General features: G+C 49.4%; 2 protein-coding genes across 3 annotated transcripts in view; both read right to left on the bottom strand.

The window, feature by feature from the left end:
• The window catches only part of ARHGAP4 (Rho GTPase activating protein 4), a 57,134-nt gene extending 52,384 nt beyond the window's left edge, over positions 1–4,750 (bottom strand). Inside the window, exon 1 of the mRNA XM_081844526.1 lies at positions 4,651–4,750. Coding sequence (XP_081700652.1) covers positions 4,651–4,717 — 67 coding nt within the window. The 5' untranslated portion in view covers positions 4,718–4,750. The remainder of the gene's footprint in view (positions 1–4,650) is intronic.
• A 5,489-nt stretch (positions 4,751–10,239) lies between these two features.
• Positions 10,240–14,178, bottom strand: NUDT16 (nudix hydrolase 16). Of its 2 annotated transcripts, none has more exons than XM_081844575.1 (3): positions 13,996–14,178; positions 12,100–12,388; positions 10,240–11,534 (listed from the first exon to the last, which is right to left on the bottom strand). In XM_081844575.1, the coding sequence occupies exons 1-3, from the start codon at positions 14,134–14,136 to the stop codon at positions 11,464–11,466; spliced, it is 501 nt and encodes a 166-aa protein (XP_081700701.1). In that variant the 5' UTR covers positions 14,137–14,178; the 3' UTR covers positions 10,240–11,463. The 2 variants fall into 2 exon arrangements, with proteins under 2 accessions (XP_081700701.1, XP_081700700.1); XM_081844574.1 differs by having other exon boundaries at positions 12,116–12,388.
• Positions 14,179–14,833: the final 655 nt, after the last annotated feature.

The following is a 14,833-nucleotide window of genomic DNA, read 5'->3' as shown; positions in this document are numbered from 1 at the left end:
TGCAGCTTGTAAGAATTAGCTCCAGGTGACTTGGCAGAAAAGCTTTCCTAGTTTAGAAGACATACCCCACTCCACTTCAGACGCAGATGGCTAACCAGGTATATGAGATCAAACAGGCTAGTAAAAACTTTTGTGGGCAAGTAAGTTTTGCTGACATCATCTTAGTGAGATAGCAGCCTAAGGCTTCATCTGCATAGAAAGTTGTTCCTTTACAAAAACATGGCTCCCCTTGGTTCTGGACAGCCATATTCATACACCTGTGCCCACACCTGGGAAATCATGAACTCTCCTGGACAGAGTAGAGTTTGTGCTGTAAACGGGACTGGTTAAGTGATGCAATTCTGCATGAGAGCAGGAACAATGCAGATTGTGGTATCGGGGAAATTAAGCTTCCTGGGAATCTGACTTGCTGCTTTTCTAAAGCAAGTTTCTAATCCTCACAAATGTGAAGTTGTGCCTGAAAGTGTGGGCTGAATAATATTTCTAGGGGTCAGGAAGTAAGTGAGATGCATCATTCTCACTTTTCCACATGATTACCAAAACAAGGGTAGATTTAAATAAAATGTTTTATATATATATAGCTGCAGGATTCAGCAGTACAAGAGTAATACTGCATAATTTCTCAGTTTCCACAATCTATCTGGGTGACATGGAGTCATAGAATTGTAGAATTGGAAGGGACCCCCTGCAATGCAGGAATCTTCTGCCCACTGTGGGGCTCAAACCCAGGACCCTGAGATTAAGAGTCTCATGCTCTAACCACTGAACCATCCCAGCTGCTATATATACATAATTCAGCTTTTGTTGATGAAGGATTTGGGTTGCCATTGTGCAGAATTTTGATTTTACTTAATTCCCCTTTATGTTTTTCCCATGGTGTATTTCATAGCCTGGACAGAGAAAAGGGGCCGCCATGAAGTAGAGGAAGCAGCAAAACAAGGATAAAACAGCAAAAGTGAACAAAAGGAAGAGGGTTGGCTGAACTTCCCCCAATCCTCTCTTCAGGACGCGAGAGTTCAAGCTCGCAGCCCTGCAGGGCCAAGGCAGCTAGTAGTCCGCTGTGTTAGCAGAAGGAAGCAAGGGCACAGAGAGACCCCTTCGCTTGCCAGTTTTATCAGCAGAAGCCAAGGCAAAGCGGCGAGGGGATGGAGAAATGGTCCGCAGCCCTTCCCCCAACCCTCTTCACCAAAGCCTCTGAAAAATCAGAACTGACAACTTGGAAGCTGAACTCAACCCAATGAACAAGAGGGAAGAGAGAAAGCTCAGTTGGGAAAATGGGGAAAGGGGAATGAGTTGGCCGGAGAGAGGGGGGGGGAATTAGGGGGATCTAGGTCCAACCCCCACTGTGTATGGCTTAATACTTGCATGAGAAGATGGTGTAGAGGTGGAGGTGCTGGAGGTTTGGTACCAAAGACAAGATCGGAAGGCGCTTTGAGCCCCTCTTGGAGGCATCTGTACCAGGCGGCCCTGGTGGTGGCGGAGGAGGGGAGGGGGAAAGGGGGGTGATTGCACTGACAAGTGCAGAGGTCAGAAGTTCAAGGGCCTGCAGTCAGATTTATAGCCCACCGTATCCCACAGCATCAGCGCAGGTAAACAATATTTGCTCTCTCATTCATAAAAACATGGCTTATTAAGAGAGGGAGAGGTTTCACTGATTGCCCTGCTTGAAATTTGTAATCTTATTTTTAAAAAGAATAAAACAAAGTTGTAAGCCACTTTGAATATTGTGATTGCAATAGAAGGATGAGGAATAACTCATCTTAATAAATACACAATAAACAACCATTTTGTTTTAATGTTTGGTTTTATTATGGAAGCCACCCAGAGTGGTTGGGGCAACCCACCCAGACAGGCAGGGTATGGAAATAATCATAATGTCTGTTGGGCATAAACTCCACCAAAGTTCACCTGCCAGCTTCCACCTCAGCTGATATTTAGATCACAGCATTTAAAAACAGGCTGGCTCAGCCTTTTCTCTTCCTGAAGCTAAAGGGCAGGCTCTCTCCCTCTCCCTCTCTCTCTCTCTCTCTCTCTCTCTCTCTCTCTCTCACACACACACACACACACACAAACAAACACACGCACACACACACACACCCTGCTTGGTGTCCGCCTCCATGATGACAGCCCCCTGAAGTGACCGTCTTAGTAAAAACCTGTGAGTTTGTCAAATCAAAATAGTCAAAACCTGACATAATATCTGAGGCAGCAGCAGAACTATTTCTTTGCCTGGCAGAAAGGAAGGTTTGCAGTTGTTGGTTCTTTCATTTATTGAGCATTGTGTTTTTGCTGCCTGGGAGGGGGGTTTTCTGCCTCAGGTGCCAAAATAACTGAACTGGACCTGGGTCCTATGCAGCTTGACTTGTGGGTTGTGGGGGCTAAGCCATTTCTTGCTCTGCCTCAGGCAGCAACCATCCTGGGCCAGCCCTGCACAGCTGTGCCACATTTTGATTCATGGCAGGGCAGTTTCTGTTAGCAGAAGAGAGAGGGGTTTGTTTTCCAGAATATTTAACCTCAGTTTCGCTCTTGCTCAAAGCACCTGACTACAGTAAGAAGTTTGAAACATTCTTGCTCACCTAAGATGCAGAATGGCAGAGTGGGGCAGGCACCAACTGTGGGAATGGTGTCCAGCTTTGTAAAGCATTGGGGGTATAGGAGTAGTGGTAACAAGAGGTCTGGCGAGGTACTCAAAGAGGAAATTAGACCTAGTAGCAGGGAGAGGCTGCTCCTTCAGGCAGCTCCTTCAGTCTGTTATGAAACTAATGAAGCTTAAGCTTCAGGGCCCCAGAAGTGACTTTAGTCCCCTTGCTTAAAATTTTGGGGTCTAGTAGATCTAATTTTTGAGTAAAATTGATCAATTTTTGTTGTTGTATATATTGTAACAATCCCAAAGTTTGAGAGTTAGTAGCACAGATATTGTAAAGTGTGGTGGCCTGTCGTGGAACAACCCCATTGAAGAAGAGAACAGCGGTTCCCCAGACCTTGTTGCTGGTTGCAAAGGGGCCCCAGTGACACTTCAAGCTTCAGGGCCCCAGAAGCGTAGGTCCACCACTGCCTTCCGCCTTGTATATTTTCCAGTGGCAGAAAGGGAGACAAGGTAACATCTGCACCATGCATTTAAAGCCCTATTAAACCCACTTTGCCCGTCATGGCTCCTCTCCCCTTGCAAAATGTCCTGGGAACTGCAGTTTGTTACGGGTGCTGCTGAGAGTTGTTGGGAGACCCCTCTTCCCCTCACAGAGCTGCAGTTCCCAGAACTCCCTGGGAAGAGGGACTAGTTTTTAAGCCACTCTGGGAATATATGGTGTGCATGTACAGAGGTGACCAGCTAGGCTCCAATGCACTGTGCAAATATCCATTAAGATGAACTGTCATTTCGCAGGGCACATGCAGGAGGAAAAGAGCATCTCAACCAAATTGTGCCCCACGCCAACTGCTGCGTGTGGTGCTGGGACCACTTGGCCTTCCTGGTTCTGATACCCAAAAGGCCTTGAACCAGCCCTGCTAGTGGGACCAGGGGCACTGCCTTGGTGCCAGAATTGCTGGTGCCTGTGCTTGTAACATTTTGAGCCCCAGAAGGGCTTTGAGTTGGCAGTCGAGGTTTGTTGTAAGATAGCAGTGAGCCTAGGCAGGTCCAGAATGGTGCTGTGATCCTGAGGAGGAGGTGAGCAGCAGAGGAGGGGCGCTGGGGCAGAGATAGAATCGTTGCTGGCTGATCAACTCACCCAGCCTAGAGGAAGTTGAACGACCGGAACCCAAGAAGGGATGTTGCGTTACAATCAACAGCTTTGCTGTGCAAGCGTGTCTTAACAGGGGAAGTGGAAATTAGTGTTTTACAGCCGAGGGAGGTTACAGGGAGGCAGAGGACGCCCGGGTCCTTTTCCTGTCAGTTCGGCACGCGGGCACGGCGCACGGTTTTCTTTTTTCTGCACCGTAAGGACCTCACCTCTTGCCTTCAACCCCTCGACCACGTCTCTCCCGCTAAGAACCCGAGTTTGCAGTCACGCCTCGCCACCACCAGCAACAATACTCTCCCGTCTACAAAATCTGGGTCACATTTCTCTAGGTTTGGGGGGGGGGGGGAGAGAGAGACAGAGACAGCGTTCCTCTCGCAGCCATATAAATGCAGCTGCAGTGAAATCCAGCGCGGCTGGGATTTGACGCGGGAGCACCCCGAAGGGGGTGGCGTGTGGGCGGCGGGGAGGCCCCTGGCCGGCTGGAGGTGGGTCACGCAGCTGAGGACGGATGAGCAACGGCGCCCTGGTCCCCGCGCCCCCGAGCCAGGCCCAGGGGGGCCAGGAGAGCGCGCTGCCGCCGCCGCCGCCACTTGCACCTGCAGGCAGATGTCCGGCTGGCTGCTCCCGACGCCCGCCCCTCGGCGCTGCCTTGGCGCAGCGGCCACCCGACCGCTGCCCACCCCGGCCAGCCAATGCCTCCCCTGCCACACACACAATGCCCTCCCCACCCCTGGCCTGCCCTGGCGTCCACAGCCCCACCCCCGGCCCTCCCCGCGCAGCGATGCCCCTTGTCCGGCCCGCAGGCGTCGCCGGCTGCCCCCTTCTCCCCGCGCAGCCTCGCCCGCGCCCCCGCCTCCCCCACTGCAGCCCGCGCACCTCCCTCGCCCCCCCCCCCCGCCCCCCCCCGTCTTACCTTTCACCTGCGTCTCGTACTCGGCCAGGCTGCCCCGCTCGCGGCGCGCTTTCCCCGGCGCGCTCATGCCGGCGGTGCGGGCCGGGGCGCAGCAGGGCCGGCTTGTCCGCAAGATGCGCCGGGCAGATGCGGCGCGGTGTGCCGCGCTCCCGGGCGAGGCGCCGCCCCCTTCCCTTCTGCTGCTGCTGCTGCTTCCCTTCCCCAGAGGCAGAAGCTGGGGCTGGAGCGGCGCCGTTAACCCGCTGCGCTCCGGCTCCCCTCCTCGCCGTGCCAGCCACAATCGCAGCCCGTGCCAGGCGCGCACTCGCCCGCTCGCTGCTCTCCCTCTGCCAGGGCTGGAGCCAAAGGCTTTGTGTCGCCCTGTCCAGCCCTGTGGCAACGCAGGCCCGGCCAGCAACAAGCCCCACAGAGACGCGAGCGACGCTTGCACCACCAGATCACACCCTCCGCCGCCGCCGCCGCCTTCTGCGCATCAATTGAGCTGGAGTAACTGAAAAGCCGCCGCCGCCGCCGCCGCCGCCGCCGCCCCGTTTCCCGCCCCGATTACTAGCGACGAGTTCAAACCCGGCTCACACGGGTCTCTTCAACAACTGGGGCAACTGCACTCGTTGGCGGCGGCGGCGTCTGGCGGGCTGCTGGGGGAGCAGGGTGCTGGGCGAGATGGTTGACCTGTGATCCAGCAGGGCTCTTCTTCGGAAACACGAACGCGCCCCCCCCCCCACACACACACCGCAGCAATGTGTGGGTTGCCCCAAATGTTCAGGCATAGGCTGATATGAGCTAGGGCAGTTAGCCTGGGCTCATTTAAGCAGGCATCGGGACCCCAAAGTAAGCACGCGCGTGGACATTGGGTAGGTAGAGGTGTCAGGGAAAGGTGCAGCCAACTTGTTACATGCAGCGATCCTGTGGGGATCTGTGAACAGCTGGATCTGTGAACAAACTCCAGGGCGACTGACTGTTTGAATCAGCAACACAGGAACTTGCCTGCTCTCAAGTCAGACCATTGTGTCTATTGAGTGCCATATGTTTATTTGTTCATTTATTAAATTTATATACTGCCCTTCATCCAAGGATCATGGGCAATTTTCAGTATAAAAACACAAACATACATAACATAATAAATAAATCAATAATCCGCCCACAAATTAAAAGGCCATATAGATAGTTTAATCAGCCAAAGTCCTGGGGAAAGAGGAACATTTTTGTCTGGCATCTAAATATAGGTACTGAAGGTGCCAGGTGAGCCTCCCTGGGGGAGCATTCCACAAATATTGGATTAGATCAGCCTTCCCCAACCTGGCGCTCTCCAGATGTTGTTCAACTACAACTCCCATCATGCTTGGTCAATGGCTGATAGGAGTTGGGCATCCATCTGGAGGGCACTAGGTTGGGAAAGGCTGGATGAGGCGTTTTGTTCCTTCCATTGGATACTAGTGTGTTACAGAAGAACCCAGAAGCTCTCTGGAGAGGCAGATTACACCTCCACAGAGCTGTGAACTTACATCCGGAACCAGCATGCTCTTGTTTACAGTGGTACCTCTGGTTAAGAACTTAATTCATTCCGGAGGTCCATTCTTAACCTAAAACTGTTCTTAACCTAAGGTACCACTTTAGCTAATGGGGCCTCCTGCTGCCGCCACACGATTTCTGTTCTCATCCTGAAGCAAAGTTCTTAACCCGAGGTACTCTTTCTGGGTTAGCGGAGTCTGTAACCTGAAGCGTCTGAAACCCGAGGTACCACTGTATATGGTCCTTTACCCTGGGATGAATTCTTTGCTTTGGGCCCCTTGTGCAGCATTTCACTCATCCATCAAATGCTTGGTTATTTGCCAGTGGTGTCGCATCCATCACCTGTAGGTCTGGGTTCACAGGACATCGCTAACAGCAATATAGCTAAGTGCTTGGAGCTACCCTTCAATATTTCTATCTAGTATTTCAGCAACATGCAAATGTACAGATACTAATCAGCTATGATATTTAATTGCTTGAACCGTTATGATTGAACATGAAATTGTCACCCTGAGGATTGGTTATAGCAGAAAGGCAGAATGCAATAAATAAATTATGTAAGTCTTTAAATTGTAGAATGCACAACTTTGCACTGCTCTTTGGAAAAGACAAACGGAAGACAGTTCAACTAAAAGATTAATGTCCCTGATTTTGTGCCCTCTATGACCGATAGCTGTGTGACCCAATATAACTGTAGCTCTCCATAGTTAACACCCACAAGCTGCAACTGGAGCTTCCACACTCTGCAGTCCACTGCAAGTGGGACTTCCCAGCACAGGAAGCTGATTTGCTTACAATTCCACACCCTGCGCTGTCTCAGCAGAGTTCAGATGTCCTCTTGCCTGCACACCCACCCCAGAGCAGCTGAACAGGCACTCTCAGAGTGGAGATTATCTACCCTCTGCCTGCAAAACCACACATCTCTAATTATATATATATATGAGGCTTTATTTATATATAAACACATACACAAAGAAGATCTATTCAGAGAGTATTTTCACACTCCTCTCACAGGCAAAGGGATTGGAGGGAGGCAGCAGGGTGGGGGGGCAGAGGCAGGGAGGGGGCGCACTGGCAAAAGCTGCAACAGCAAAATGCCTGCCGCTCAGGAGCCAGGAGGCCTCGGCAGGGCTGCTAAGCACTTGAGGAAAAATGAGGAACTCAGTGAGAGGGGAAGGGACAGGGGGGTGGTGACAACCTCACTTTTTGGCCCCCAAACCACAGGCTTTCCTCTCCCTGGTCATCCAGCCCATTCTTTCTTGCCCATCACACACACTTAAAGCACCCCTGCTAGCACTTTGTATAATCCAGTCAATGGGGGCACATGGAGAGCCACTGGGGAATGACTAGGTAAACACAGGGTTCACACTTAACAGAGGTTTTTCATAATAAAGTGGTGTTTGAAGCTCTCAGCAGCAGCAAATCAAAAGGTAGTTAGGAGCTGGGACGCTTGATGAAGTGGGGGCTAGGGAGCAGGGCTCTCTGCCACATCACCAAAGTCCTGTCTGACAACCTCCTTGCAGAGCTTTCACCAAGCAAAGATGTGCTTACTATGTCAAATTTTTGATGCTGCCTTCACATTAAGGCCCAGTCCAGCCCCTCCCTTACACGCATAATTAGGCAGAAAGAGCCCTACATGCATAGGGCAGCTGGGGTTCAGCAGAAGGGGAAATTGTGGAGGGGAAATAGGTCTTCCTCTTTCTATTCAAGCTGCTGTTTCTACCGGGAGGCAGTAGGCTTCCTTAATAAGTTTTATACATTTAAAAATCTATTTCTGAGCACTGATCTGAGCTCTAGAAAAGCAATGCTACAGACATCTCCCTCCTTACAAAGGGCTTACGTTCCCAGGTACCGCTCCTATACATGAAATCATGCATAGTGGGGAGGGAACACCATCTAAAACGCCTGTAAACATCCTCTAAGCCACACACTGCTTCTTGGGTTTCTCAGCACCAGAGGAAGATGACGATGCCATGCATTTAGGCGCCATCTCAAAAAAAAAAACCACCTCCAAAGATTCATGGGATTGCCGTTGCAAAGGCTCCTAGGATAGCTAGCTGTATTCCCTCTCTTTTCGGGCCATTTTTGTCCTTTTTATGTCTTTTTGCAGATCAAATCTATTTATTTATTTATTTCCTAATGCTGCACATATATGTGGTCACACGCAAGTGGGGAGATGTATGATCAATTAATATCAATCACAGCTACTAAGCGGTTGCAGCTTTTGGGTGCTTCTGAAAGGGAGTGCCATCATCAGACAGCAACTGTACTTAACTGGTTTGGTTGCAGTGCACCTGGAAAACTGTGATAGGGAGTCATGAGTCACCAGGCACACTGAAACATGTGCTGGTGAGCCACAGCCAGGGCCGGCCCACCCATGAGGCAAGGTGAGGCAACTGCCTCAGATGGCAGGATCCACAGGGGCTGCAGATCCTGTTGTAGATCTTTATTCCTCTCTTGTTCCTGATGTAGATCTTCACTTCTCCGCTTCCCTGGTGGGAGGGGGACACCATTTCATGGTTCGCGTCAAGGGCCAAAATGTTTTGGACCAGCCATGGCCAGAGCCACCATTGGCAGCATGCCCATTGCATGTCTGGGGACACAGCGAACACCAGTGTGACATGCGTGCAGCCAGGTGAAACATTATTGTCACGTCAAGTGGCTGATTAGGCAGACCCTTTCAACAGTATTTGCCCTTAAAGGTGCTTTGTGACCCAACCTGCACGCAGTCAATAATTTGCTACAAAGATTCTGGGTTGCTAATTGAAAACAAGCAGACACACATGATGTGGTCAGAACCTCCTATCTACTTAAGGCCCATTATAGTCCTGACTCCCGACTAATGGGGATTTCAGTGGAGAACAGATTGAAATGAGATGCTAATTTAGAATTTGGGTTAGGGTACAATTGCACAACTCTTTTCGAGCTCTCAAAACTGCAGAGAAGTTGACAATGAGACAGAGTTTACAGAAAATCCTAAGAGATGCTGTGCCATTTTTAAAAAATGACCCTATACCAATACAATTCTGCACAATTTAATTTAGAGAGGTCTCACCATTTATGCATGGGAAAAGGCCAAGCAATCTGACCACCAGGAATTCTTCTTGCCTCTTCACCTGCCTCTTCACCTGTTTAGTCCTTTATGAATTGTGAGAGTTCATCAAAAACTACTCAGAAAACTTTCAAACCTACTAGAATGTGATCTAAACCTCCCTTTAAATCCATCTCAGCCAAAAGATGGGAACTCACTCAAACTCACCAACAGATGGTACCTAACACCAAGGAAACTGGCACTGATATGCCCAGGAACCTCACCAAAATGTTGGAGAGGCTGCACTTCCACAGGCACATGCCTCCACATGTGGTGGGAATGCCCCAAAATACAACCCTTCTGGACATCAGTCCTACAAGAGATATGGAAAATAACTAAACAGGTATTTGAACCGGCCCTACCGAACATCTTCCAAGATCATAATGTCCACTCACATTATACAGAGCTTATAACCCACCTACTCTCAGCAGCCTGAAGCCTCAGTAGCCAAATACTGGAGAGACCTCTCAGGAGTAAACATGGACCACTGGTACCAAATGGGAAACAGCCTTACGAGAAAAGCTAACCAACAGACTGAAAGTGACACGGGGACAAATAGAAGAGGACTCTTTCACCCCAGTATGGCTTCCCTTTATCTCATACACAGCCCAACAAGACGACAAGAAGAATACCACCAACAGCATACAAATCAATCTGGCTTACTTGACCCAACAAGCCCCCCCCCCCCCACTTCACAAATGCAAACAAACCTCACTGCAAACAACCACAGACAACCATCCACACCCTGGGCTCCCCCAATCCCTCTCACTACCAAGGAAATGTAATAAGCAAATAGAAGGAGAACCTACCCAGTTGACGCTGACACAAAACCCCACATGTACACTGTAAAAAAATAAAAATTTCACCACCACCCCTCCTCTCCCCCCATCTTCTTCCTGGCCTAATACTGTACTCAACACTAATGTCTCATAACAAATGTAGCTGATCTGTAGAAAAGACTGTACAGCCTGAAAAAAGAGACAAGGCACTTTTGTAAACCAAGAAAATCTTTTTTAAAAATCTATTTTTTTAAAAAAAGAAAACTTGTAAGCCCCTTCTCATCAGTACAAGATTTACAAACTTGTTTCTAAAAACAAGTGATAGCAGAGACCTTCCAGAGGCTGAGTTCTGTCCCACTGCCATATGGATGCATGGATATTATTATGGGATACATACAGCACTTATCTCTATGTGCTCTTCCATTCCTTTTCCACTCCACTCCCAGTCCTCAACAAAGTATTCTGAATTCTGTAACCAGAGATTTAACAAAAAGTAAATCACACTGGTGCCATGAAATGTGCATAATTTGTTCCAAGCAGAGAAGTTTGTGTTTCCAAGGCCCAAATACAGCAAAACCAATTATGCAACTATTTATTTGCTGATGAACTGAATGATGGCAGCTTCCTAGTCTTTAATTGACAATTCTTACACCCATGTCAGCACATCATCAAAATTGGAAAAAGAGAAACCAGTGGGAGGGAGACACATAATGACTGTCTCTAGTGGCCATTTACCACTTCCATATGAGCTAATAAAAAATATTATAGGAGTCAAGAGCCACAAAATGTCTTAAGCCATTCTTCAAGCACTAGTAAAAGATTAGAAAGGCAGACTCCAGCTGTGAAATGATAAAGTAATAATACACCAATAGGGGTGTGCAATGGGCTTTTGTGGGGAGGGAAACCCCAACTTCCATGATATACAAATACTGGAACTCAGAGACAGAAGGTTTGAAATTACAGATGGAAAAATAGAAACCACAGATGAGTCAGTGTGTTATTTGTAGTGCAAGAAACCATGTGTGTGTGTCTTACATATCTACACACATAGAAGATCAGATGGTTCACTGTCTTAACTCTTGCCTACCATCTTCAATATTTTAAGCAGGCATCTGGATGCTTAAATCCTTTTCAGGGCTAGATTCACCAGAACTGAGCCATTCACCTTGGGTAGGGGGAGGGAAAGGTCCATTGCCACTCTCTTCCCACATTGTGGATTTCTCTGCTACATCCGCTCCATTCAAGAGTCTAAAGTTCATGGGGGAATTCAGTTACAGAACCGTCAGAGGCTGGAACGTGGCAGCCACAACCAATGACACTCAAGGTCTCTTCTGAGTCATGGTAACTGCCTTCTGAAGTTGCTCTCTTGGCACGAGCTGAAGAGTATCCAGGGCGTGAATCAGCTGCTCCCGGGAATTGCCAATGAAAGTGTTGCTAAGGAAAGCTGGGAGCCCCCCAACGCCATCGCGCAGGGTATAGAGGGGGACACGGATGAGCCCCATCACCTGAAGCCACAGAGGAAGGAAATCAGGTAAAAAATGCCCTTCTGAACCCTTCCCTTCCCTCCTCTCCTTCTCTTCTCCCCCCCCCCCCCATGAAGCAACCAGGAGTATGTGAGTTCAGCAAGAGGACAGAATATCATATTTGGGCACACAATTTAGCTCCCTGAAGATTTCAACTTCCTTTAAATAACAACATCAGTTTCTAGCCCCCGTGGCTTCCAAATATTTTGGGGCAAAACCTGGTCAAACCTCAGGAACCAAAGAAGGTGCTGAGTGATCAGAGATGAGGCTTCAGCTCCCTGCAAAGCTCTTTCTTCCACTCCATGACTATTAAGGCCAGAATAAATTATGCAAAACTGGGGGAAATAGATGAGAAAATTGTTCAAATTAAGAAAATCTGCATAATTCTTCTTAATTCACATAATTCAGGCAAGATGCAGAATTCAGCTGATTCTGGGGGGAAACTGGCATTATCTTGGGCCAGAAGTTCATAATACGTAATGCAGGATACATACACCAGCCCAGTGTGTGGCAGTCCCCAAACCAGACAAGACCAGCCGCACCCTACCCTGTATTTCCCACACCTCTAAGCCGTGTTCTTTGGCCTGCGTGGCCCTGTCTTCTAGGGTCCGGAGCTCCTCCAGGGTAAGCTGCTTGGCGTAGAAGTGCGCCACCACTCGCCGTGGCCCCTCGGGCACATGGGAGCTCAAGTAGTGGTCCTCAGCCATGTGCAGGGAGGCAGCGCCAGGGCCCAACTCTTCATGCAGCTCCCTGTTCAGACCCTCCTCCAGAGACACATCCTGCGGGTCCACAAATCCACCGGGAAACCCCAGGCGCCCATCGAACCGCATCAGCATCTGCAAAGGGAACAGACAAAGCAGGGCTTTGGGTCTCTTAAAGCAGCAACACTGGATATGACTTTGGATTTATGAAATGGTGGGTTGGATTTGGGATCCTGCCCTTATTATTTAATTACTGCATTTATAGTTCATCTTTCCTCCAAGGAGCTCAAGTTTGCATACATCATCCTCCACACCCTCATTTTATCCTTACAACAACCCTGTGAGGTAGGTTGTCTGGAACTGCCCTAAGATAGCTCTTAAACATACCCAGTTTCATCTGCCATTCAGTAATACTTAACCTTCACTTTTTTCAATTTCTGGGTCTTCTCCTGCCCTCTTATTTACTGGTGTGCTCCAGCGAAGGCGATTTGTTACAAAGGTGAATCAACTAACTCCACACTCTTTGCCTTTCTCCTCCATTCCCAGTACAGGGGACAGGTGCCTATTCCTGCATTGCAGGGGGTTGGACTAGATGATCCTCAGGGTCCCTATGATTCTATGTCTTGCCCCCCTTTTGGCAAGGTTGCTTGCCCTTCCCTTTGACACAGAAGTGCTCTCGAGGGACTGCTTTATGTCCTTGTTAGAAAAGGCTGAGAAATGAAATTATTGGCAACTGTTAGTTTTTCCTGCTGATCTCACTTGGATCCCTAATGCAGCCCACAGGTTTACAGAGTTCAAGCACAACCTGGTTTCTTGTCACCAGACAATAACCATCGTTTTGTTGATGGCTCATCTGTCTTAAGATAACAGCCCACCTCCCCACCCACTTCAAACTCATCAAAATCAATCCCCGTGTTTATACCAGGAGTTCTGAGACAGCACTGTTTAATTTCTAAAATACATGCCTCAAAATCACACCTTCTGGCACATAACTTTTGCCCCCTAAAGCTTACCGGTAATTATCACTAAGTTGCTAAACTTGGAGGGGGGAGGGGAGCTATCAAAAAGAAGGCTAGGCTTCTGTGGGACCATCAGGCCTGGAAGCAAAGGTCCAGGGCCCCAGCTCAGCTCAAGAAGCAGGTGGGCCCTCAAAAGCAACACGACTGGCTTACCACAGGTTTAAGTTAAATAATACACGCTGCCTTCTAAGAAGCAGGGACGGAAGACCGTTAAGTCCGGAATCTAAAATTATCTAAGTGCAGCAGTGATTCAATCACACCTGCCTCAAACTGCAGCCTCAATAAATATTGCTTGCAGCCATAAGCCATTGTAAACCAGAACTATGGCCACGCTAAAGTCTAACAAATCTGTCGTGGCACAATAAATGCGTTAGTCTTCAAGCCTCTTCGTCGCTTCCTGCTGCAACAAATTTACAACGCTGTACCTCTGAAAAATAGGCCTGTCACCCGCAGGAAGCCTTCACGATTTAATTTCTATCCCGCCCTCCCTTCCAAAGCAGCCCGTGAACGAAAGGCAAGATCCAGGAACACTTGGGTTTCCGTTCAAGGCAAGCAGCGCAGCCCTGACATTAAAAACGGGTCGCGGGACTGTGGAGCTTTGAGCAAGCCAAGCGTGGTCTGCAAACGCCCATTTTTTTTTAATTCGCGGGGGGCTTACTCTTCCTGCTAACCGGCAGATCTCCACCTGTCGTCTCCCCCCCCCCCCCCCAGCTCATTTCTCACCAGCGCTGCGAAACGCAGCGGGAACTTCCCGAAGAGGCGTCCGGGGCAAGGCGCGTACAGGAGGGCATGGCAAGCGTGCTGCCAGTCGGGCGGCGCCAGCTGCAGCGCTTCGCTCCTGCTCAGAGCCCGGGACTCGCCCATCGCCCTAACTTAGAGCCGCTCGGCTTCCGATTCCCACCCGCTGCGCCGGAGAGGAAACAGCAGAAGACAGATCAGAGGCACCGCGCCTCCAATCGGCGCGCACCGAACTTTCCTTGCGGCCAATCAGAGGCTCCGGAGGAGGAAACCGTGGAGGCGCGCGGGGTCTCGCCATTCATGCAGTTGGACGGCGGTGGCCGCGCGAGGGCGCCTGCTTGCCGCGCTCCTGCGAAACCTTGCGAGGCGACGCAGGAGCCGGTCGCCTTTCCTCTCCTCCTTAGGACGAACCCCTCTGGTCTGCGCCCCCGCCTCATTGCTTTAAATGCGCAAAGCAAAAGTGCACGCTCAGGATCGCTTAAAGGCCGAGGCCGCACTCAAGCCAAGAAGCACTTTGTTGCGCCAGACCGAGGCCTGCGCCCTCCAAGCTCCTTGTGTTTTTAGTTTTTTAATCTTGCCTTTAGATATACGGACGAAGGGTGGTATACAAATTTAATAAATAATAATATTGATGGAAATCAGTGAAAGACACATTGAGCAGGTACACAGGGCAGTCTCTCCCCCCACATTGCAGCATCTTGTATTTCTATATAAATTATATCACTGCTTTTTAAAAATTTGCATCTATATAGTAGCTGATACAAATTTTATGTAAATCTGTCTTATGCCCCTTTATTTGGTGATGTGCCAATAGCTGCTGTAT

Source organism: Podarcis erhardii, assembly GCF_964252035.2.
Source record: "Podarcis erhardii genome assembly, chromosome: 17".
NCBI classification, from domain to species: Eukaryota; Metazoa; Chordata; class Lepidosauria; order Squamata; family Lacertidae; genus Podarcis; species Podarcis erhardii.
Note: the sequence above shows the minus strand (reverse complement) of the source record. Positions and strands in the feature narration are given on the sequence as shown.